At 43.7% G+C, this 26,687-nt stretch overlaps 1 protein-coding gene across 1 annotated transcript; it reads right to left on the bottom strand.

The window, feature by feature from the left end:
* Nucleotides 1-422: 422 nt before the first annotated feature.
* Nucleotides 423-26,143, bottom strand: colgalt2 (collagen beta(1-O)galactosyltransferase 2). Its single transcript, XM_037115944.1, has 12 exons — nucleotides 25,908-26,143; nucleotides 11,124-11,234; nucleotides 10,890-11,007; nucleotides 10,458-10,592; nucleotides 10,154-10,358; nucleotides 7,881-8,000; nucleotides 7,411-7,484; nucleotides 6,998-7,104; nucleotides 6,391-6,523; nucleotides 5,030-5,157; nucleotides 4,733-4,939; nucleotides 423-1,176 (listed from the first exon to the last, which is right to left on the bottom strand). The coding sequence occupies exons 1-12, from the start codon at nucleotides 26,141-26,143 to the stop codon at nucleotides 903-905; spliced, it is 1,848 nt and encodes a 615-aa protein (XP_036971839.1). The 3' UTR covers nucleotides 423-902.
* Between the last annotated feature and the right edge of the window lie 544 nt (nucleotides 26,144-26,687).

The following is a 26,687-nucleotide window of genomic DNA, read 5'->3' as shown; positions in this document are numbered from 1 at the left end:
TTTATACCAACAAAGTGAGGACACTAGTGGAAAGTGAGGACATTTTGCCTGGTAAGGATAGGTACAACTGTATGTGTGTGTGTGTGTGTGTGTGTGTGTGTGTGTGTGTGTGTGTGTGTACTTGTACTTAACTAGCGATAACAGGAACAGGTTTTTATACCAACAAAGTGGGGACACATCTGTAAAGTAAGGACATTTGGGCCAGTGGGGGTTGGGGTCTTATGTCAATCAAGTGTGTGTGTGTGTGTGTGTGTGTGTGTGTGTGTGTGTGACATAATCTGAAGCAGTGACACTCCTGGGTATGGTATGTCAGCCTCCCTCCTCCCACACATGTTCAGCCCTGTTAACACAACACATGTCCACACGCACACACACACACGCACGCACGCACGCACGCACACACGCACACTTAAGACTTGCTTTCAGACAGCTTTAAGATTCCTTTATTCCTCAGCTGTCAATTAAAAAAACAAAACATCTGTTCTTTTTAAATAACAATAATCTTCTCAGACAAAATAAAAATTGATTTGTGAGAGCATTTTTTTTTTGTTGTTGTTGTTGTTTGTTTCAAGTCCTGCAAATAATGTTAGCTATCGTCCATGTGTTGCTTAAGTTTCCTCCATAACTGTCTCCACATGCCCAGAGGAGGCACAATGGGAATAAATAAAGCTTTTGTCGTAGGCCTGCTGGCCCTCGTCCCAGATTCTCCTCCTCTTCCTCTTCCTCCTTGGTGTCCCTTCATCTGGCCGCAGAGTACAGATCGACATCTTAACTCTGCTATCCTTTCGGACACCAGAATATGTGTATGTGTGTGTGTTCAAGTGTCTTTTCAAGTGTGTGTACACATGACGTTCACTGTGTGTACACGGCACAGTCAAGTCTCTCTCTCTCAGTCTCAGGTATCAGAGTTCGTCCCTCGAGGCTCGAGCAGCGGGAGGCGGCGAGTCTCCAGTGACGCTGTTCTGCGCCACTTGGTGGATTCTGCCCTGCTGCGCCGTCTTGCGGGCGTGCTGCCGGTCCCAGTCCGTGGCCACAGCTTCGTCGTCCCAGATGGTTGAGGTCTCTGTGTCGCTGATGTAGCCCGGCTCTCCGGTGTAGTGGGTGGGGTAAATGAGCAGCGGCTCCACGGAGAAGGCCTTCAGGTCCCGTGGCTCAAAGTAAGACATGTAGTCAGTGCTAATGGAGGGCAGGTGAGAAGAGGGAAAGAGGTTATTAGTCATTTCATCCATAAAATGAAAGAAAAATGGCAATAACAATTTCCAAGAGCTCAAGGTGATGTCTGTCTTGTGCTGTGGTATAACACCCAGGATATGTAGTTTATGATCAAAAGATGAATACACAGTGGAACTGGTTTGGTGAAAAAAGGCTCCATTGTTTGAGTGGGCGAATATGATTGGCTGTTACTTCTCAGCTGTGATCGAGCCTATGATCGTGACGCACAAATTAAAAGAGTTGATGTCAGGCACCTGAATCAAGTGGAACTCTGCCCTGTTATGCGTGGGAGCAATGCATGGTCATAATGGAATATTTGATTGTGTGTCTCATGAGAACGTATAATTTCTGCGCTCACATGGGCTACCCACTGTCCTTCACACTTGACATACTTATATTAGCGGGCTCTGGGCATCTGGAGGTTCAGATAACAAGAGCCTTGAAGAAATTCCAGACTCCTTGAATGATAATGAGCTACGAGACGACATGTTGTCTGGTGCCCTTTTGTTGGATTACACGATAGCACAAGAATTTGTATGATGTCTCACATACAGAAGTGCATAAAGCCGAGTGAATGCAATGTTAAGGTTTAGTAGCGGCGGCGTCCATGTATACCTGCTGTATTGAGATCTGCCCTGTCGACAGATCTGTGTTCGTATCAAACTCATATACTCAAAATACCAAAGGTCATCAGAGCGCAGCGGCAGGAAGGCCAAACAAGGAGTGCTGACTCATTGCTGTTTACATGATTATTTTGCGGTTTTCTAACTTCTGATGCATCACATCCTCTAAACTGGAAGTTCAGGCGTTCGTACCTACCGGAACTGAATTTCAGCACAGACAGCAAATTTTCAGGACATCAAAAAGAGGAAGAGGATGCTGTTCGCTTCTCTTCTGCAGCACAGTTTTGTCATTACCGGAATTTGATCTATTACTGTTTACAAAATCAAGTACTTCACAATAACAGTGGTGTAAGAAATCAATCTTTAGATCCATTCAAGTTGAAATTGGTTTAGGTGGAGCTAATCAAGCTCATTTATATAATCATACACCATGAGTTGGTTTGTAACAATGTTCCATATTTTAAATGCTGATCATATAGGTCATAGGTCAACTATTTGAAGTTGTTAAGTAACTCTCAGGTATTGGAATAAAAAGCATTTTAATTACTTCTGAAATGTCATGTAAATGTAATATGTTAATGGAAAGCAACTATTTAAAAACTTCTTTCAGCTTTTTTTCAAGCAAAAATTGTATTCTGTGTTTACAGCTTCTCAAATGAGAGAATTTGATTATTTGTCTTTGTCATATATGAGAGTATTTTGGGTTTTAAACCACTGACATAACAAGCAAACTGAAGACATCACCTTCTGTTCTGGAAAGAATAAAGGCCATTTTTAACTCTTTTCTAATGATTCAACAACCAATGAGCAAATCATAATGAAAATGATGATATATTACCAATAGCTGGTTACTTTTTCAATCTGAGCAGCGTCTGTATGTCTACTCGTGAACTACCGTCATGCCATGTCACAATTTAAAGTGAGAAACAGTTCTTTTGGTCGCAAAGACAACTGGATCTTTTCTGTTTTCCTCCAAGCAGGACGTGCAGTAGTCACAACTTCACCAACACATGATGCAACGGGAGTCAGTTCATTCATGTAGTCTAAGATGGCGACATAATAGCCGATAGATAGTCTGACTGGATCAGCCTTCATATTCCAAGGAAATATTGCACAGAGAAAGAACACTTCAGAGGGAACAAATCTGAAGGCTGATAGCATCATTATTCTTTGGCCATCAAACTGTGCAAAGCACATTTACTTAGCTAAAAACCTTGTCTGTTGCCAGTTTGAACAGCAGAAGACCCCCCTATCAGCCCGTCATGATCAGCCTGCAGCCGGCCCACCAGAGGACTGAGGGCTGACACGTCACACTCATGCAGACAGAGGTCACCACAGAGGTCGACTCCCTGCCGTCTCATCGGTTGTTTAAGGCCTGTCATCACTCCGCGTGGACAGTGAAACCCTACACCTTTATGAGAGCTCGGATGAGCCGACCTGCTGCTACAAACAAACACTCGCGTGCACATTTTCGACAAGACGAGGCCTTTTCACCAGGCTTACTTTCACATAATCGTCCTGCTTCTGTCAATGTTGTTCAGGAAGACAGCAGCGTTGCACCGTACTGCCTCCATAGAAATCCACAATTTAAGCACACTCTCCCCTCCTGTTGATTTAGTTGACCTACACGTTCTACATATTTTCCCTTCCACTTTTCCAAATTTGCCTCCAGATTTCCTATTTCTTCCACTTTTAAACACCTTCTCTCACTGTTGAATACGCACACAGTTTTTTCACTGGTAATCTATACACTGCATGCTGGACACACATCTCCACGTATTTATATAGTAACACACACTCATACTGTGTCCATCTCTACCCCACCCCCACGCTCAGGGCTCTATCAATGGGAATCCTGTCCCCTTCTCCGACCAGCAGGAAGAGCTGTGCTGGCCCACATTCCTCAAAGGAAAGAGAGGGAAGGGGAGGAGAAGCGGGGTGACACAGGGAGGGAGTAGGTGCGCAACAAAAGTCTGTTGAGGAGAGTGAGGGAATGTGAAAAGAGGTTAAAAAAAAAAAGAAATGAAGAATGAATGGAGAGCGAGGAGAGGTGATAAATGGGTAGAAAATGGGATGGAAAGAGGAGGGGGCAGTGGAGGTGGAGGTGAAGGAGTGCAGGGCACGACAGGAATACCCCCAAGGAGAAAGGAAACAGAAAAGCAGGCATTGTGCGTCCTCTGTGTGAGGCACCGTACCCAGTGAACCCTAAGAACAATCCATGCCCTGTGTTTGAGCAGGCACAGAAGAAGGAGAAGGAGAAGGAGAAGAAGGAGAAGGAGAAGGAGAAGGAGAAGGAGAAGAAGGGGTGGTGCTGGGAGAAAGAGGGATGTAATCAGGGGGAAGGAGAGGGAGCAAATGGGGAAGACGTGGAGACATACAGGGAACACTAAGCTGGATGGAGGTTATGGTTAACCACCAGAGGAAAAAAACCTGCACACTGTCCCTCCGTCTGAAATGTCTCCATCGGGTTCATGTTTGTTTCTATGTATAGATAATTACTGTACAGCAGCTCCTCAGCACGGCTTTACTGCTCTCGTGTCTGTTTTTGTACATGCATAGTACTCGTGCATATATGTGTGTACTTTTCCTTTTGCATCTTCGTGTTAATTCTGAATTTGGATTTACCAGATACATTCTTATGTAAGAGTGCACCTGCAATCATCTATTTGTGGTGCTCAGTCAATATTTGTCTCATCCATTCATAAACCGGAGTATCTACCAGGGTCGTCCGTGAGATTTAACATAGAAATACTCCTTTCTTTTTGTAGCTTTGCGGTTTACATGCCCTAAAATAAGACTCCATGCCTTTGCATTGCAAGTTCGTACCATCACGCATTGCATTTATGCAGCACTGTAATTTCAAAGCAAATAAAACTGAATTTAAATTAAAGACTCACTTGGGGTGTTTGTTGAACATGACGGGCAGGAACTCGTCGACGGGCAGCATCCTTGTGAAGGGATCAGCAGCCAGCAACTTCTTGGCTCCCTGCTGTGACAGCGCGTAGCCGAGAGTCCAGTAGGAGTAGTCAGCCACAACCAGGTTGTTCACACCGTCCACGGACTGCTCCGGCTGCTGCACCTGCATGCGCTTACGCCCCACGTAGCTGGGGCAGAAAAAGAAAGATCATGCTCGTGAGGCTTCACTCAAATTAGCGCCAACTTTGGTGTGAGTTTGGATGGGCGGGTGTTCTTACATGAGGTCCCAGTCCAGCTGGGCTTTGTCTATGTCCTCCATGATGGCCTGCAGCCTTCGCTTAAACCTGGGCTCAAACCTCACGTCGTCCTCTAAAACAAGCACCCTGTCGAGGCCACGCTCAAGCACCTGATGGACAGACGACACAAACACTCGATCGACTCTCTTTTCATTATTACTGTTGACGATTGTGCTTGGCTCACTTAACTACAATATGCATCGCAAAATTCTAACAAGAAATCCAGACTTGAGGTTTCAGTTTCTGGGGTTCAGCCTCTCACTATGAGTGATGATGTTCTACATGAACACATGATTTTCCACCAGAGTTAGAATGGTTTTGGTTGTTTTACTTGAGGGATTTCTGTATTTGTGGTTTTGTCTGTGCTCTTCTCACTGGTTTGAAGCGGTTTGGACTACTTAAGGAAAAGACAGTTGTTTGGTCACTGTTCTTTTTTGTATCTAATTATTAATAAATAAGAGCAAAGGATGAATATCTTATATTTCCTAACTTCCTAAAGCCACTACAAGCAACTTTCTTTTTTTGTTGATTCTGGCAGCCTCTCTGGACAAAAACGGTCTTGGCTCCTGTCATAAAGATCTTGTTTTAAGTAGTTGATTTGTTTTTGTTTTTTAAAACTACTGAAAGACAGAGGCAACCTATTTTTAGATCTATTTTTCTTTTTCAAACACAGCAGGTGATGAGGTAATGTATCCATGTGTAGCTATACATGATTAATAACTGCAATAGGACAAAAACTATTTAATTTGTTAATATAACCATTTCTATTTACGGTTATAGAAGGAATGGCTTTAATAGGCTTATGCAATTTAATTAATTACTGCAATTCGCCAACAATTGTTAGAGGGGTCATGAGGCCTGCCATTTTTTCTCGCTGTATCATTTTCACTTTTGTCTTTTGACGTCTATAATTGACTTCTCAATGTGAGGAACATGAGGCCACATTTATGAGGAGTTTGTCCACAGTCGATATCATATTTCAAAGACAATATTTGGCACAAAGTTACTTTCAGCATTAACGAACCTGCAGCTTCAAGCTTGATGCTTCAGTGAATGAATGCGACAATGCAAGTTACTAATGTTATATGGGGCCACAAATGATCATTTAACCAGCAGTTTCTTTTTTTGTTCTGGAAGCAGATTTACAAATATGAGTGAAAATGCTCACCCAACAATGGAACATTACCTAGATTTGTATTAATAACTTAAATGTATGTTTTAATGTATAGTTATATTTAGCAAACCTGAAGGCTTGGATTTGCCCTGTCACAAGATCTTTCACCATCACTGTTCCCCACAAACAGCCTTCCCCATATTAGTTCATTACCCTTCCCTGCTCTCACCTGCACCCATAAAGAGTGATGGCTGAGGAAGCAACCAATCTCTCCCCTGGTCAGGACTCGACCAGAGTATGGGTCCTTGTAGTGCGGCATCATCTCGATCCCCAGCGCCTGCAGCTGGGACGAATTGAGAGCCCTGAGAGAGAGAGTGCAGGAGTCACGGTAGGAAAATTCGACTGTCATTATGCTGCTGAGTCTGTTGTCAGTGAAAACACAAGAAAGTCAAAGTCAGCAAGCTGCTACAAGTAACAAATATTGTCAGACAAACAGTGGCTGGAAGAAGGATTAGGACATTCTCAAAAGATTAGAGTGCTGATTACAGCAAGCGTGGAGGAGGGAAAGCAAGTCGAGCATATTGCCACTGCGACACGTAATCACTGTTTAGACAAAATGCTCAGATATAGACGTCAGATAAAACTAGCAACAGATGGGAGACAGTGTCATCTTAGCTGACATTCAGGCAGCTGCGTTAAAGTGCATCAGAGGTTTCGGGTAGAGAAATTGGAAGTCTGTTGCTGTGCAAAACAAACAAAGGACTTTTTTTTCAGGATCAAATCAGCCTTCAGGTTAGTTCATCGAGGGCATGCAGGGCCGCGTGTTTGTGACCTACTTGCCGTCCACTGCGTCTGTCAGCGTGGGGTGCAGACCCAGTGCAGTCATTGTTTTAAACATCCTGGTTCTTCTTTCCAGTCGTCGCTTCAGGTTGATGAGGAAAATCTAAATAGGAAAAAAATGAGCATGATAATGATAAAAAAAAACAAAACCTTGCCTTTGATCTGAAATTTCATTTTTTAGAATATATTCCTAATGTTTCTCAACCACATTTTCTCTGTCTCTTTGTAGAGAAGAGATGCATAACACTGAGAAACAGAGGACAGAGGGGTTTGAGATAAAGAAGAGGGCAACGGAAGAACAAGATCTACAGGAAAAGAGAAAAACTTGAAAGAAAACAGGAAAAGGAAGATGCTGATAAACTGTAAATATACAGAGAGACTGAAGATCAAGCGCTTGGTCATAACTCACCTCATCAAAACCTATCTTGTCCTGCAGTAATGGTGGAGCGTACAGGTGCTGAGAGGGCTCGATGTCGTGGTCGACTGCGGTCGGGGAGAGAGGGGAAGGAGGAGAAAGGTTAAAACAGCAACAACAGGATCCCGAAATAAATGGACTTCCTCTGGATTGTGGCGGTTTATTTTAATTTGGTTTATATAGAGCCTGGGGGGGGGTGAGAGAAAGTGAGAGCGAGGTGGGGGTTGAGAAAACAGAGACAAGAGAGGAGGATTAAATCAAAGAGCACTTGACAGGATGCAATCATGAAGGGTCGAGGAGGTCAAGAAGGAGAAGAAACAAACCTGAGGGGCAAAGTAATCAAGGTGTGACAGATAGTAAATTCTCAACAGCTGGAGAGCTTTTGTGCTCGCGTGTGTGTGCGCGTGTGTGTGTGTGTGTGTGTGTGTGTGTGTGTGTGTGTGTGCGCACATGTGTGTACTCACTCAAAGCCTCCGTGATGGTGTGTATGAAACTCTCGCTTTCATCGTCCACGTTCTGCTGAGCTTTGAGAGGGACGGGCAGGAAACCGTAGTGCTCTCTGTTACACACATACATCTGCACACCTGGAAAACACAAGCACACACACACACACACACACACACACACACACACACACATTGACCCCAATATTTCAAGTAAACATGCAAAATTAGACCACCCCAGGCCCTCGTCGTCACGCCACAGACTGTATGTTACACATAAGCAAATAAAAACTCACTCGACAAACAAACTTCTCAATGTTCATTAAAGTGTTATGGTTATGCGTGACTTGAACAGTGGGTATGTTAAGGGACAGTTTGCGACAATTTTTTTAGAAATAAATAGTGTGATGGATGGTTTTATGAGAGGAAAAATACAGTTGGATGTGAGGGCTTCCTTTGTCTGAGAGGGGAAAAACACAGCATGTTGCCCTCTGAGGACACCAGGATACAGGCTTTACACAAGAGACATTTATGCATTCAAGATAAACAACTGTATCAGGCTGTCGGTCCATAATAGCATGTGTTGAATAACGGTCATTATGAAAGAGATTGTTTAGAAGATACACTGTAGCCGATTCACAACCTCCCGATTCAAGACAAGTGATAATTTCCTGATCCTTTTTGACGTTTACTCAACTGAAAACAGTACAGAGACGATGTATTGAATGTTTTACCTGATCAACTTCACGGACTGACCTGTCTGGAATATTCCACAGTTAAAGAGGTTCACTAGCGATAGAATCATACCTGGGTATAAACAGGGTGTCCTCTAGTCTTTCACCACTTAGTGAAACACACAACTGTATAATCAGTATTACTACATGGGCTCTTCCTAAACACAGTTTGTTCATGAAGGTTGCATTGTGCTTTTATTCACATTTTACACAGCATCCTGACTTTTCTGGAATCACGACTTGTTTAAATTGTAAGAAATGTCCATTATTTTTATCTTCAATTTAAATAAGGTTCTGTTTCAATGCTTGACTGTTTGATGTTGACACACTGAAGTCGCAATATGTAAGAATTATTCATCTGTCAGATTTATACTCAGCATATCACCAGAGTAACCGCTAACTACCAACTGTAGCTGTCCTTAGCTAGTTAGCTTAATTAGCAGTGCAGCTAGCTCAGACTACTGGAGGAGTGTTGGTGTTAACACCGCTTGCATGGAGCTTTAGTTAGAGTTAGTTTTTAGTGATATTTGTGGTTTATATGTGGCTACTTGGATAACAATGGTGTCCTCTAAGCCATTTGGACTGGGCACTTTATTTGAGTATGATACAGTAATAAAAAAAACAATCAATATAAAACAGATATCACTGCAAAACTAATATAGACATCATAACATCAAAACTTAAAATGTGTGTAATTAAATCCCTTGATCAAAAATTCTTTTTGCTTTTAAGCATCTTAGTGGTTCAAATATAAACCAAATCGATGTAACTTCTATTGAAAAGTGGCCACAAGTGACATTGAACCGTAGTGTAACAAGAGCGAGTCATTTTGACGTAGTGATATCAATTTCACAGCAAAATCATTATCAAACATTTGCTAGCATTAGCTAACATTAGCCACCACAAGCTGCTGGTCACATTAGACCAAGCACGGCTGTAGTGTTTGTGTTTTTTTGTTAAGAATTCAACATTTTCTACATGAGAAGAATGTGTTATCACTTCTTTCAACAGCTAAATACTCTTACTTTGAAGTTTTATATTTTCATTTCTTCCATGCATCCATGTTTTGAAGCCAATTTGTGAGATTGAAGAATCAGTCTCTCTGTTTGTGATTGTGTATATCTGTTAGTGTTTGTGTGAATGTTTTCATGTGTTTACTTTTTAGTCTGCAGGCAAATTCTGGACACTCTTGTTATCTGTGAAATCTTAATGGTTCTGTTTGTTTCCTATGGATCATTACTCACATCACAAACACACACACACACATCTCCAAACACTGATGCTGTTGCACACTTGCAAACAGTCAGGACCGACACATGGATCCGTTTTTCTCTGCCTCCACTCATCTGCCTTAATCTGGCACACTTGCATAAGGCCAGTAAAAAGCCCTCAGTGTTATTCAGCAGTACAGACACATGCAGATTAAAACCACTTTGTAATTGACTGCTAATGAAGGAAGTCACTGACAGTCCTCCGTTCATCAAAGTGAAGCTATCGTGTGGTATTCGCAGCCCTGCTGCAAATGTAGTAGTTTGTTGTGACTTGAGTTCTCAGACTGACCTGCTTGACGTGCCGAGAAAGCAAACACCATGATGTCGTCAAACGCCCAGCTGTAGTCCGGGTGAGGAGGGTAGAAGGCCAGGTCCTTGCTGGATTCGCGACGCAAGTCTAATAAATACGTGCTGTGCACCATGGGAACGGGGTAACAGCCGAGCCGCTTCCACTCCCTGATTGGCTGGTAGTCCGGGGTTCTCTTGTAGTAGCCCTGACGGAGAGGAGGGAGATGAACGAATGTCAGGTTGAGATACCAAATCACAAGTGGACAAATCAAATTGGTGGACAGATGTAGGAGTCCAGGCTGTACCTGCGGGGTGATGCCGCACCAGAAGTTGGAGTAGAGCGAGCGCGACTCTAACATGGGAGCCACCAGGGTCAAGTTTTCGGCCATCAGCAGGTTGAGCACACGGGGGTTTGTCAGCAGGTTGTCACTGTCTACAAACTGAAGAGGGAAGAGGGTCAGAGTGGAAGTCACATAATATCAATTCTGAAACTAATTTGGAGAGACTTGTGATTTATTAAAAATGTTAAAAATTGAATTTACTGAATAGTGATGTTTCTTTAAATAATAGCCAAAATGTTCTATTCATGCATGTGTTTGTTGTTTTCATTCCTTGGGCATTGCCTTTTCTGCTGAATCAAACTCAGTGGCTGTTCACTATTAATGGTTAGCTGCTTGACGAAAGTGTCTCTGACTAAATTGCAGCATATTCACCATGAGATTAAAAAAAAGTCTTACTAGTATGTAGTCAGCCCAGCGCTCTCTGGCAGACTTCAGCGCCGCCTGCCTCAGCTTCATCACGTGGTTAAACCTCGAAGGAGGCCAGTGCTTCGGACCCCACTCATCTGTGTAGGACCTGATACAGAGGTAACAGGTCTGGGTTGTTCTCAAGCATCATATTGTGTGAGAAAACAAGCCTGAATTACTTTGAATAGATGTTAATAAGTGGATCCTTTGGAAACTGTGACTCACCTCGGCTCCTCCATGGGTCTCCACTCCACATAATGGTAGACGTGCTGGGCGCTCTTCAGCCATTCTCTCAACATGGCAGTGGTGTTGTCCCCATTATGGTCTGTTGCTGCCCTGAAACATCATCACAGTCAACACAGGATGTCATTCAAAGGGAACAGACCATCAATCACATGACAGAACCGCCACAGGAAAGTTTCACGCCACCCGTTAAATGTCATCTGCTGAACATTTGCGATGTAAACATCTGTCCCCATGAAGAAACTAGCCTCTTGGCACGTCAGGACTGTCCTCAGGGATGTGAGGATTTTGAAACATAACACAGGGCTGCAGACTGTTGTTAGCTTGAGGTGATGAAGATGTTCTGGCTTCCAGATTTCTCTAATTCCTCTCTGACATTACAACAGGCTGCCTCAGTGTTGTAAAGCTTCCTCACTGTCTAATCAACTGCACTGCTGGAGCAAGGACAAAGTCGGAGGAGTCACGGTGCAGACAGAGATTACTCTGAGGCACTCTGGGTAATACCACGCACATGTTAATAGAACCACGCTAAGATTATAGACAACAAGTCTATAACATTTAAATGACATCTTTAAGCAAACAAGACCATCAGCAAGGACATTAATTCTATATACAGCAGTTTTTATAGTTATTTTAATGCCAGCCACTGGGCTGGACTCTGACTTGTCTGGTTATTAAGTCATGAAATTAAAACTGTTTGTTTGTGGCAGCGTGCTGACAGAGGAGGCGCTAAGGAAAGACGATGCTCTGTAGTCTGGTGGTTCGTCACTGAAGGCCTTTGCACACCAAGTCGCTTTTTCCAAACCATCATCCAAAAAAAACCCCCATAACAACAGAAAGCTGAACCTGAACTGATTCCAGTGCAGTGCGAAAACTCACAGTAAGAGCACTGATGATGAGTTTGTGGTTCTCTCACTTCTTTAAAAAAATAAAAAATAAACTGCTGAGTCAACCCACTCCTGAAAGCACAACAAAAACAAGAGCAAAGAAAGTTCCACCTGCTGATAAAGGAGCTGCCCAGTTATTCTGATCGCTAATAGGTGCCTCTTGAATCCAAATTGTGCCTTTGGAAAAGAGTGTGACATTGGTCAAGATAACGGACAGTGTCTTTTTTTTATCGTACTACTGTGTCTCTGAATAATCAAACAACCCTCTAAACACCTCTGATGGATGCAAAACAAGCTGAAAATTCCACCTGTTCCCAAAAAAATGATGACGAAAGCTTCAGAGTCAGTGTGTAGACATGACTGACACGACACAAGGTTGTATTTATTCTTAAACCTGAGGCAATTTTGGACAAATTAACCGAACTTTAGTTTAGTTTAGTTTAGTTTAGTTTAGTTTAGTTTTTGCTGCGCTGTTTGAAAAGAAAATAGCATTAAAAATACATTCAGCTTTTATCCACAGGGGCCGCCAGAACCAACAAATCAAAGGTCCTTATTGCTGCTTTAATCTGAATGTGAGTATTGATGCACTCTGGTCTTTATTGCATCCGCAAAACACCAGCAAACACACACACACATACACACATACTCATCTCTGTAAGCAGATGATGTCAGTGCAAAAATTAGCTGCTTGTTTGTCACTAGTGTGGTTTTGCACACTGCAACGCTGAGATTTCCACTCGGAGAAGACACTGCGGCTCCTGTAGGTGTGGTTAAGGGTGTGTGTATTTATAAATTTGTGCATGAGAAATTAAAACTGTTACACGGTGCAGCTCACTATCACTTTTATTTGATTTCCGGAAAAATAAATATCACCTGTCTTTGCATTTAAAATGCCCTTTAAAGTGGAAAGGTCAACAGATTGTAAGGCAGAGGCCTGTACTCGATGTGTGCATACAAACACACACACACACACACACACACACACTTAGTGAGATGGAGTTTTCCACTGCTCGCTGTAATATTCCTCGCTGTACTCTCTCCAAAATCGCTCCCAATTTTAGCCTGGCTGGACGGAGATAGAACAACACACACCGACACACACACACACACACACTTGTGCAGCGTCACCTTGTATTTTCGCTAAGTGCACTCTCAACATAGAAGATAACAGTGTTGACGCTCCTCTTTCACCCACAAATAGTAATACAGAAACACCTGTTTTCACACAGACTTACACACACACACACAGAAGCTTTTATCATGACACAGCCAACACATGCATGAATCACACATGAACGTGCACCGTCCTGCGTTACACACATGGATCAGTCAGAAAGAAGGTGGCGTGCTCCACTGTTTGGAATTTCAATAATCTCCCGTCAGACGGATAAATAGCTCATCAGACAGGACGAGCAGCTGGAGAAAGGCCTGGAGGAGACGCCACGGTCAATAATCTTAATAGTGTGTGTGTGTTTGTGCGACTGCGCCTGCCCGCACTTGCAGATGTGTGCCAAAAACATAAGGACGTTAATTTTTGCGCGCTGTGAATGTTGTTTTTACAGCGGCGTGACTGGTGATTTATCTGTTGCACAAGTGGTGGTTTACAATTGTCTGTTTCAGTGTGTTAAAAGGTTAAAAAATGTGTGTGTGCAAGCACATACATGTGCGTGTCTGCCTGTGAGAGCAATGAAGGCGGAAGTTAACCATTGATGACTGGCTGTTGTTTCTTTTATAGGATAGAAAACACACTGAAACATCTGACTTGTTGGTAATGAGTAGACATGCACACATATTTACACGTCTTTTTCAGCCACCAAACTGCACATCGCTCTGGGTAATAAATGTGTTCCTACACGCCGTCATCCATTGGCAGTCCAGGCTCCAGGCAGGGATTTAAAAGGAGGCGCCTTCTGGGAAGTAACGTAAAGAACATACAGAATGTGCATGTGAATGTTGATGGGCTTATAAAACATCAAGGAGAAGTGAAGGGAAAGAGAGAGGAGGAGAAGAAGAAGGGGATGTGTGTTTGCATCATTTTTTTTTCAACTGCTAAACATGAACTGAAAATGTGTTGGGGTTGTTTTTTGAACACTCTTATCGATAAACATTTTTAAACAATTCCACAGATCTCATTAAAACCTTTCCAAACTCAAAATGATCGGACTAACTTTGTTTTACAGACGGCACATTAAAATGCTAATGATTGTTTTTATTGGGCTCATAAAATCAGAAGGAATATAAACTTCACTACGTCCCCTTTAGTATTTTTACAGGCTCTTACTGGCAGGACACGTGCTTCCTGCATCCAGGTAATCACCCGGTGAAGGTCGAAGACTGTCTACAAAATGAAGGAAAACTCCATGAATTAGGGATAAAGAAAATGTGGGAACAATTACTTCATAAATAAATGAGCAGATTTTGTTAATAAAAGAAAGAAATACCATGAATCTGTTCAGGATCGTAGATTTATTCTTAGAGTTGCTGTTGGCGCTTGTTGGCACATCCTGATTCATGGTTTTAGATTCTGACTGATCGTGAGGGCGACTACAATCTACTTTTTCAGGTGAATCGTGGAGGTCACAGTATTGAATGTCCTCTTCCTTCCACTGCCAAACTTTGCATCAGCTCACTGACCAGCAAATCTGCACTCTGTGAGCAAAGCAATGGAGCGACATCGCCAACTTTGGTGGTGCCAGCTGGACAAATTACTTCACATAGCTCTTGCTTGGGTGAGGTACTGTAAATAATGCATCATGGGTTATGGCTAGCAGCATGGCGGATGACACCTTTTGGATGCACAACTTCTTTTTGTGCCGTCTGTGACTTCGGAGGGGCATCCTTGCCTCCGTCTCATCTCATTTTAGACACGTTCCCCCCTTCATCAGGATGATCCTCAATTTCCTCTTCCTTCAGGCAAGATAAGCCTCTGCAGCTGTACCGTACAGTGCTGTGACCTCAGAGGCAAAAGCCTTTAGAGTTTCTGCCAGATACTTTATCTGTTCCGAGGAGATGTCCCAGCGGGAAAGTTTACAAAAGGAGGCAAATACGTTGAACAGGTCCAACAGGTGCTGGGAAGAATCACAGGTGAAAAAAAAGAGTCTGCTCAAAAGATAATGCTCCTATGAACATTTATCACTTCCATGTGTTGTTTCTGACAAAGAAGAGCCTGTGCCCGAAACATCACATGGACTGTGGTGTCTCGGCTGATGAAACGGCAGCATTAATAATATGTCGTCCGTCTGACTATAGCAAGAGATCCACATCTTTACACAGCAACTCCTCTCTCTGTCAGTCTATCTGTCTCCTCATTCCTGTTTAGAAATTTACAGTAAGCCTCATTATTCTGCTGCCTGCAGCTCTGGGGTTGGGCTTCCTCTCCCCTCTTCTGTCTTTATGATCTGCATCTGGACAACACATGCTTCCCCAAGCCTCACCTTCACATCACACCCCCCCCTCCCTCGCTTCATCCGTTCATTTCTTCCCCTCATTGCCTAATCTCAGATCTCACTGGAACATGCATCCTTTCAGCTACTTACATGCATCAATGCCTCTTGTCGTCTCTGGTCACACCTGAAGGCATATGCACACTATACCTGTCATTATCATTAGAGCAGATTTTTGAAGGTAAAATACGAGTTTAAAAAGTGCTTCTTGCACTGCAGCAGTCTTGCATTAAAGTGTGGTACAACGTTGGTCACATCTGCATCACCTATCCTGATCATTAACCCACCTCACCACTCTCTCTGGCTCCTTCCCTCCCACTTATTAGGGATACTGCAGGAGTGTGTCAGATAACAGGGAGTGTGTCGAAGGCTGACATCTGGCCCTAAACACAGAGGCACGTCCCGGAGACTGGCCCTTTGGGTAAACACCGGTCTGAAAGGCTCCGACTGGCCAGTGTCAGCTGACTGTTGATCAAATAAACTATCTAATATCACTGCCAATAATGACTGACTGCCACATATAATTAAGAAGCAAGAGTGCCTCTTTCAGACCTGATCGTAGATGCCTTTAAAACATAATAACCTAGTGTGTGTGTGTGTGTGTGTGTGTGTGTTTGTGTGTGTGTGTGTCTGTGTTGACTTTGCAGTACAGTCTCTCATGTGCAGGCTGACGTGGCTGCCGGCCTCTGGATGGTGTAGCAGGGCAAAGAGGGGGAGGAGGGGTTAGATGGGTAGCAGGATGGAAGGAGGAAAGGGGTAAGGGGAGAGGGAGGCTAGGGGGGGAGTACAGGTCGGTGAGGCAGGAACTGCTGACTGGAATTCCTCATGACTCTCAGGGTCAATAGAAGTAGCCCAGGCCGGCGGGCTTGCACTAAAGTGAAATATTCAGTACTCATATTCAAGACTAGAGGAAGATATTTATCATTGTGTATATCAAAGAAAACTATTACTGACTGCTGGTAGGAGACAGAATCAGATCAACCTGACTTCTACACTTCTTGCTGAATATTTGCAGGCCTATATGTTTATGCAATACAAAGTAATTCAAAGCAAGCCTGGGTTGAAATTAGAGATGCTGCGATCGTATCCAAACAGACGCAGAGTGTATGTATCATGAGGAACAGAAAACTGGCCACAGGTGTCCAACTTTACTTATATTTCTATTCCAACAAACGTAAATTAGGGTGGCAGAAGATTAAAGTAGCAGTACTAAAGTTGGGCCACCACATTGAGCAACACACCTCCACTTCTTCTATGTCAGATATGTCAGGTTCTGATTTAGGAGAAACTGAGCCCAGCCTTGTTCTTGAGTCACAAACAACCATAAGAGTGTGGCGCGAGTGAAAACTTGACCAGAGAGTGAGACCACTTTATGAAACTGTTTACTGTTATAATGTAATAATGTAAGTAAGAATTAGAGTCATTATTCTCGTAAGTTTACGTAGAATGAGACATCCTTTGAAACCAACTCCTGCTGCCCATTAGAAGAAAGGCACATACAAGGCACTTCTACATTGGCTTAAATTTTCAGACCCAGAGAGCTCCGTTCATACTTTATACAGTCAATTCTGAGCGAGAGAAAAATCTGTGTCAGGTACGTTTTGGGTTTGTGACCAAGAGTTGAGACTTATTTGTTCTTAAGTTATGTTACAAAAGTAAGTTAACAAAGGTAAATGTCACTTACGTGAATTACAATACTGTAAGTGATGAGACTGAACCATGTTATTTTAACCCAAAGCTTGATCTTTTCCTCACCAAGCAGTTTTTATGCCTTAACCCAACCAAACTCCAACCATTTGACAACATTAATAAACATATTCCAAAAGTCGTAATATTGTAGATCACGTGTCAAACAGTATTTTGAAACATAATGGTCACTGACCAAGCTGCCGTATGCAACGAGTTGGAAGGGAGAATGTGTCGGTTACTATACGCTAATGATCTACTTCTGTATGTCTCTAATATAGCACCTCATGCTCTGTTTGTCAAACTGTGAATTCAAGCTGAGTCCTCATGAGAACAAGCTTCTCCCACGTCAAATAAGAGAAAGAGAAAGCATGCAAATACTCAAAACAACAGATGAAGGGAGTGGTGGAGGAGCAGAGGGATGTCGGGAAAGAGGGAGGCTAGGTACAGTAGGGAAGAACAGGAACACGGTGGTTAAGCAGTGAATGTGATGACACACTCAGACAGATGGACAGACAGGAAGATGATGCTAAAATTTGATTTCCTCTATGACAACAAGAGCACCAGTCTTTCTAATGAATACTCCACTGTTCATGAAAACACAGATGAACAGAGTCATGAACAGTGGACGTGTTTCTTCCTCTCTTTCTCTCTCATTCTTGCTACTTCTGCCTGTTCTTCACTTCACCTCCTACAGGTCCAGGCCTCCCCGTCCAGATGAGAGTGCTCATACCAGGGTACCACTGTGTTTCTGTGTTTGCCAACTTGATCACTGGTCTGCTGCCAAGCTCTGACAATGCTGCTGGAAGTGTACTGGGAACACATGGGGCATCTAAGCAAGAATTCACACTCCAGAGCCAAGACCAGCAACAACCATTTTCACTCCAGGGGAGAAAGAGAGAGAACTCAAAAAAGGCTCTGGGATTGGAAAATCAATTCCCTTAGTTTAGTGCATTTGATTGAACTGATATGTCAAGTCAACAGAGGAAAGTTTCCCATAAATACCTTCTTGCTAGAGGGCAGAGAGGATAGTTGGCAGGTGAAACATCGTCAGCTGCATTAGTTTGCTGGTTGAGAGTCCGTAAAGAACTGGCAAACATCAGGCTCTGAGGTCACTGCATTTGGAAAATGGACATTGGGCCACGTAGTAATTTCTGCTAATAGCACCTCATCATTAAGTGTGAAATGCCTTTATTTCCACAAATTCCCCACCGGTATTTGAGCTGTGTGATCAAAACGTGACTCAGTAGACTGAACACTCAACACTCAGCGATGCGCTGCCATGTGCTTAGTGTCCTCTCGCACCAGAACAGTCCAAACCACATCAGTGAGGCACACCACAAACCATATTCACACAGTGACCATTACACTCAAGATGTCATGCTCAGGGTGGGAAACCCAAATGCTGTTTTCTTACACAGTCATACTGCTGTGTTCAAAAGTTGCAGGTTCGTTTAGCGTAAATGTGGGGTAATTCCTCACTGATCAACAACTGAAAAGGACATGGATGGTGGTAATCTGGTGGAACATCAGGCTCAACATTTCCTTAAAATGACAGCTCCCAACTGTCATGGGAAATCACTGAGCCTTTTTTTCCTTTAGATTTACTTCATCTGTAGAAACATTTGAGGGTGGATGATAGAAAAATTACAAAAATGCATCCCCCTTCTTAACCTGCCATTTTCTTCTCATTGTTACACTATAAATACTGAATTCAATACAATAGTAGAGCCTATTATAGAGTAGTGCCACCTCATGAGCAAAGTTGCATGTAGTCGCCGGAGAGTGACAGGATCATAGAGACACACTGCAACCTGTACTATTTCTATAATATATCTACAATCCTTCAGTAGCATCTGTGCTGCTAAAAATACTGTAAAACCTTAAAACAAACAAACAAAAAAAAAAAAAACAGATGAGATATTGCTTCACAGTTCACATGTACGTATGTCTTCAATTATTCAAAGCTCCTGTCCAGAAAGGAGAACCTTTTTCTGCTCTCATGAGTTTATGTCATCATTACCAGCTGCATGTCTGGGAAATGTCACCTAGCATTTCTGGACTTTTTCCGTTTCCCACGGATTGGATGCAACTGAGGAGTACAACTTTTCAGGTGATGCTGATTGTGAGGTTAGAGATGATTGTGGCCTGTAGCTCAAACACATGGAGGCTCTGGCTCACTGCGGGGCTGTGGGCCTTATGAGGTAATTAGAAAAAGTGAACGGAAAATGAGGAGCTGAGCCAGAGGAGCAGAGCAGAAACATACTCCCATTATGGACATGTTTCAGTTTCTTGAGGGCGTTTTCGTCTCTCATTCAAGAGGCTTCTTTAGTTCTCACTAACTAACCGGCCCTCATGTGGGTTGCTTGGGCCAGGTGAGCCCAGGTGTGAATGGTTGTTAAGCTGTCTGTGGACGGAACTCAGTATTGCATTGTAAGTGGGTGATGAGTAATGTAATGTAGGCCACCTCCTCTGTTCAAAGACACCTGGGCTCACCTAGCCCTAGCAACCCACATGAAGGCCGTTTGGGTCGAACGACTCTGAAACTCAGAGCTCACATGTGCCCTTGATGATTCTGTAAGGACACTCCCACGCAGGGTTTAAAAGCCCGCAACTCCCCTCCAGCTAGTTAGAACTAAAGAAGCCTCTTGGATGAGAGGCGAAACTGAAACCAGAAGTCCTGTTGCCTACGGTACAGCACTTGGAATCACCACGACCTGGATGACTGAGAACCCACATCAAAACACTCCCATTATGTGAGTTGTAGTAGCCTTCGAATACAAACATGGCATATGAGAGGATATGTGAGAAGATACACACATGCGCAAACAGAGACACCAGAACACTGAAGATAATCAAACACACCCATTTTAGTACACTGCCAGTGCTGTGATCTGAAAGACAGTGACATACACTAGAAGCAGATGCTGCTAATCATTCACAAATGCCTATTTCGTCGGAACCACAGTCGATCCCGTCCTGATAATTTATTCCGTACATTTGGATACTGCTCTCCTAAAAAGGGCCAAACTCCCTGCATGATGAAACTGGGAACAGTTTGTGCTCCCACAGAGGAATGGGGCCTGAGGTAACACACCTGGCAGAGGGAAACCCGTGGCAACTTTCTGACAAAACAACACTGATAAACTTTTTAAGCCCGTTTGAATTTTTCCATTTTGCTCTTTTTCAATACCTGTCAGTCATAGTTAAAGCAAATAGGGAACAACAGACCTGCTCAGTAAACGACATTTAACAAGAGACAAAAACTTTACATTATCTGATCTAATCAGTCGCATCCACAGACTCTCTGCAGGGAAGGGCCAGGAAGATAAAAATGCACCTCAAGTACTATGTTTAAGACCTCACATGCACATAATGGTTAGATCTGAAATTCATGGCAGGAGAGACGACATGATCCATATGATCACAGAAAGGTTTTTAAACAAGCAACAAACTCAGTTGCTGCTACGTCAGTTGAAAGTGTAACATTTGCTTTGTGATGTTTTATTCAAGATTTGAATTTACCATTTATTTCTGATACTGTAGATGCCTCCAATGAGCAATTGTGTTTGTCTTACCTCCAAAGGTCGATATTGGGTTAGTTGCCACTTTACTCAAGAGGACAGAGAGATTATTTTTCAATAATATGCATCTGTGGATGTAGATGTAGCCTCGCTCTAACTACTGGACGCTGTGTTGGTCTTTCATCCTAAAGCCTATTCTGGTTTGTTTGTTTGGTAATGTATTTTCTACATGATGAATTTATCCTGGACAGTTGTTTAGCAACTCAACTGAACTCTTGGGAACAAAGTTATGTCTAGATACCATTTCAGCAGAAAGCCATATATATATATTTACACTATTTGTTTCATTCAAACCATAACAAAATAACGTGTCCACAAGCAGTGGAACAAACTATGGTTCCATTGTATTTCACTCTGGCTAGCAGGGAGGTTTGCTGAGTAATAGATAATTGGGTAATTGATTCAATTTTTCAGATAACTTCTCCAGCGCTGATAATTAACAGAGCAAGGTTTAAATATAATTGTTGCACAACCTGCATTTCTTTACAAAGCCACTGTCAGTTAACCAGGCCATGTGATCATGCATAAAACATTTTAGTGTCCCATCAGGGGACAGATGTATCCTCATTAAAAAGGGTTCCTCAGAAGTCTAACTGACATTTGGTGCAACGTGTCTCTGCAAAGCCCTGCTGTGATCACACATCACAGTCAAATACTTAAAATCGGCATTCAAGTCAAATTTTTCACACTCCGTTAAATGCTGCGTAACTCTGTGCACTTGTCAAAATGACTTGAATAGAGTTTATGTCATGTTATATCATATCACTTGGGGAAAAATGATTCCTATTAATGCTGCGGTGGAGCTGATTGATACGTCCATTTCCCCAAGTCATGATATAATAGATACCGGATGTAATCACATAAAATGTCTCTCTGTGTCTGACGGCAGCTACATTCAAACATGGCACATCTGTCACTGAGATGCAGAGATGCATTTGTTTAGACAGCTGTGGAAAATTCCTGATGCATGGAGTCATATCATACTGTACCTCGGGGTGCAGCAGGATTTATCGTGGTTGTATAATAGATATTGTTAAACATTAACCAGTGGAAAATTCAAACCAGAAATCCGTCCTCATCCCTGAATCATCTATGTATACACAATACAATGACAGTCGTAAATATGAAAGAATTGGTTATATGATAAATGAGTAAATAAACAACATGGCAATATGAAAAGGGAGAAAGAAGGTCCTATGAGGAAGGCTGATGATGTCAGCGCTCTGAGATCCTCTTTATGGTTCAGTCTGTCTACAAGGTCCACAAATCATCGTCTCAACCCTCAGCTCAGCACCTGGGAAATCACTCCGCCACATGAACACAGCCGGCGGGGAAAAGAGCAGCAGGCAGCCAGCAACAAGCAGGAGCAGAACAATAGCAAGCCGGACGAAAGTTTAGAGAGAATTGCCTCAGGTGCTGAGACAAACACAGACACACTTCTTATGAAATCTTCCATGACAATTGTCCTTTTGAAGCTGCTTACTGAAAACAGTAACTCCCGCTAGGCCCAGGTGCAAAAATCATCCGTTAGCAGGCAAAAGACAGAAGCTGCTGAATTCTTAATCAACCTCTCACTAACACAGCGATTTCACTTGATCCCGTCTGCTGCTTTCTCACAGAGATTTGGACAAAAGGATACAATTCTCTGTCCATGAAGTGTGAAACTACAGCCATGAGAACTTTAACACCCTGTTAAATTTACACTTTGGTTTTGCTGGTAGGCAGGTTTGTTTACCTTTGGAGGAGGGATGCAAATTAAGATTAATTTCATTGTCAATTAATTGATCATTTGGTCTATAAAACGTAGAAAAACTAATGTCAACATGCCCTTCATGATTTTCCAGAGGCCTACGTATCGTCCTCAGTGGGTTTCAGTGGCCAGATTACTAGCACTTCCAGAGGACGGCATGATTTTAGTGCATTACTGTCGTGCTGTTTGGACAGAGGAAGCAGCAACAGAGCTGAGGGAAAGGGGGGGGGGGGTTACATGTGGTCAAGCTACTGTGGGAAAGTGGATTAAATAACCTGCTAAATGCCCTCTGGGCAGTTTCCCGGCTTTTGTTGACCACCTTCCCTGTGCCCGACCATCCCCCCTCTTTCTCTAAATTCCTGCATTCTTTCATTCTTTAACAGCAACGTGAGAGTCTTTCTCGCTGCTCTGCCACTTCTCTGTGTGACCTGTGCCCACTTGCAGAGGCAACGACTTCTGAAGGGCAAGATCTTACCGGCCATCCTGACTGTTGGGATGGAGGAGACCTGACGTGGATGATCAGTGCAGATTATCCAGTGAAACTCAGATTTTTTGTCACCATTTTTGACTCTTCGAGACTGTGGTGGTCAGGGTTTTCTCAACAACACCTGTTCCCATTTAGATTCTGCACTTTCTCATTGTAAAAAAGGAAAAAAAGGGTTCAGCTACACTGTCCAGATTACCTCAGATGGTTGTGAAAGACGTCTGCAAAATTCATCTTTATTCTGGTACTGCAAGTAAGCTTGACTTATGTGCAACGTAAGAAACAGCAGAATACTTCCTAATTTAAGCACTTTTCATGGCTTTATTCAATAGCGCAGATAAAGAATGATAGGAAACAGGGTGAAAGAGATGGGCCGCCAGGTGGTCTTAAACCCTCTGGACACAGTGGTCTGGGCACAGACTCTAAATATTCTCTACCAACTGAGCCAATGGGGCGACCCTGCATGCACATCTTTAGTGAACTGTCCTGGATCACATAGAAATTCATGCAACACATGTTTTGTGTCCCGCTATGTATTCTGCAGCTCATTTGCTCAAGACGAGAGAAGGATCTTTTTACTTTTATAACGACAGAACAAAACATCTGGGTTAGCGATATGGCCTGAAAATGACATCACAATTGAATGAATCGCAATCGTGATCCAAGATCTGTACTGCCATCTTTTGAGACGCCCTGTCCACTGTAGCCAGACTAGACATGGCCGAACGATTTCTCCATCTGCACCATTAAAACACTATATTGGGTTAAAGATAGCTCTTTTTTGGCACAGCACGGCTCCGGAGATTGCACTCCTTTTAGGAACATTGTGTCTCCTCACCACCATTGGTCACTGACTCACTGACACCATTATCTGTTTCTTCTTCATCGTTTTTCTAGTTTGTTTTTTTTTACCTCAGCCTGACTATGGTCTATCCAGACTTGCTGTGGTTGGTCGTAAAGTGATTGCAACCTGGCTGCCTTTCAGGTGAAAATGTGTATCACGTAACCGTAAACTCCGCGGCTCGAGTCCAGCTGGGGTCCCTCGTCTCACGTCATCCCCCTCTCTCTGTTTGAACAAGCTTCTCACTGCCACAGACAAATGTCATAAAATATTTTTTTCCGGCAGGAGGAATGTTAAATGATCTAGAAGTCACAGTCCTTCACTTCTTCTCTTTAGACGCAGTGTTTGAAACCAGAAGTTGAATTCATTCAGTGCTCTGTAACACCCGCCATAAAGTGCTATAATGTGGATTCACGCTTTTGAATAACAATTTGCCATTTATTGGCTGGTTTTGGCTGAAACGTCAGGCAGTGATGATGACGACAAAAAGAAACAAAGAGGCACAGAGCTGCGTGAGTTGTGTCGAGCAAAACGTGCAATTTTCTTTACCAGGTTAGCCACAAAACGCCAATAACAGTTTTAATATGTAGAAAAGTCATCACGTTAACAGTGTTTAGGATGTTTTATGTGTTTCCACAAAACATCACGTTCTTCTTCAAAACCTTCTTCTTCCAGCCTATAATCACCGCAGAAACCAATTAGTAGCACACACACTTATTTCAATCATTCATCGCACTGCACACACAGTTTGTTTTGTGTGTTGAATAGAGTGGTAGTGTTGAACACTTTTACAAGATTTAAAGCGTGGCGCATCATTAAAGTCTTGCATAAGTACTGGGATGCTTCGTGGAAGTTGATGAGTGGTCTTGGAGAGAGACTCTGGGCTGTGGTGGCTGAGATAAAAATGAATAAAACAGTTGTGTGTTAGAGGCTGATGGCTCGAGTGCCCTTAAATTTCAGTCTATGACACTTCGCCGTTACAACAAACGCATACTTGTGTGACACACAGGACCACTCTGCCTCGCCGACTGTTTTTTCTTTCCCCTGGCTGCACTCACTGAGCGCGGGGCGGTGAGATGCCACTCATAACTGATGGGGGCCCTTCCTCTGTTAGTTAAATCTCTCTCAAAGCCCTGTTAGCTCAGTCACTTTGGCACTCTCGCACCAGAGCGGAGGGGCCCTGCTCTCTATCTCTGTATTGAGTGTCTCCAGCGTGCCTGTGTTTTGGTGAGGGTCTCTGAATCAGAAAACAGGCAGTGGCTCTGCAAACAAAAGCAAGACATCCAAAGAAAGGAAGGGTGGGAAACAATAACAGAATAATGTGTCTCTGGGAGACGGGCAGGGGGGGGGGTGGCGTTGCAATGCACCACCAAAGCTGGGCGTCACTTTCATGTCCTGTATCTTCCATCTTCACATCTACACTTTGATCACCAACCTGCTTCGAGACAGAAATCCCTCTGGATAAACCTCATGCGGGCCCACAAAGGCGCGCGCGCGCACACACACTCACATTTTACGCATGACTTCCCAGAACTCTGTCTCTCTCTCTCACACACACACACACCCTCCTGCTGTCAGACCAACTCAATGTCTCCTTTCATCCCCTCACCTGCAGGGACCCTCTGATAACTTCACATTATCTCAGGCAGCCAAAACCCTCTGGAGGACCCTACCTGGGGCGAGGCCCCCCTTTCATACCTGCCTGTCCCGCTGTTTTAAAGTCCCGTTTCCGCAGGTTTGTGCTGAATCAGGCGGAGGGGGACCGTGATTAAGGGTTAAAGTCTAACCCAGCGTGCACAGCAGCTCTTTCATCTTCTCCCCGCAGCGTGTTATTTGGACGCCGGCAGACACGCGAGGTAAGTGCGTCGTAAAACTCAGCAACAGGTCCGTGCGCCCGACTCTGACAATCTGTTGTGATAATTAACGCGGACGCACGCTGCGTTTGATTGCAACACGCTCCACTGGAGATCGCTGTCCACGTCGTGCACATTTGAAACATTGGTGCGTGTTGGGGGGGGAAACAACAACAAGACAACAACTCTAGAAAACTGGTTATGAGATAGAAAAAAGTTCTCGGACAGGAGCCCTCACCAGATCGCTATGCGCTCCTTGGGGTACTCCAGCCTCTCGATGCAGCCCAGGTAGTGTGGCAGACTGTGCGCCGCGTTGCGAGCCACGATGGCGATCATAACCTTCGGCTTCAGCAGGCTGGACTCGGGATTCACCCTCTCCTGGACCAGCGTGGCCAGCTCCGACACGCCGCCGGGCACCACAGCGACCAGCAGCGCCCACAGCACACCGACTCCCGCGGCCCCGACCGCACACATCTTCGCGTCCAGATTCCGGCGTGAGACTGAAGCGACGGAGCAGCGCGAGTAAGGGGGGGCGGGGGGGAGTGACAGAGTGAGCAACAGTGGGAGCAGGGGGAGAGGTGGGAAGGTAAAGGAAGGGGATAGAATGGGTGGGTGGGTGCAGAGATTTTACCACTCCTACACCCATGCTGCTGGCTTGGAGTCTCTTCCCCCCCCCCCCCCTAATAATAGACTGTACAAACTGGATGGTAAAAGGATTTTGTGTGTGAGTGGAGGACATCATGTTCCAAATCACTGCCCTTGATGTCCGCCTGCAGCCCGGTGCTGTATTCATGTCTGCTTCCCCTCCTCAGTGCTGTTTTCTGAGTGTTTCTTTCCTTCTCCACGCCTTCGCTCTTGACAGCCTCTTGGATGCTCCATGAAGTCACTGGCTCTGACACCGGCACCAACCCTCAGCCAGACTGCTGTTGCACTCTTTATTTTCTCTCTTATGGTGTTTAGGTTAGGTTAGGTTAGGGTTTGGACCAAAAAGATATCCAAATGACAACAATGTGGAAAA

This window comes from Acanthopagrus latus, chromosome 11 (genome assembly GCF_904848185.1).
Source record: "Acanthopagrus latus isolate v.2019 chromosome 11, fAcaLat1.1, whole genome shotgun sequence".
NCBI lineage: Eukaryota > Metazoa > Chordata > Actinopteri > Spariformes > Sparidae > Acanthopagrus > Acanthopagrus latus.
This window is presented reverse-complemented; position numbering and strand designations above follow the sequence as displayed.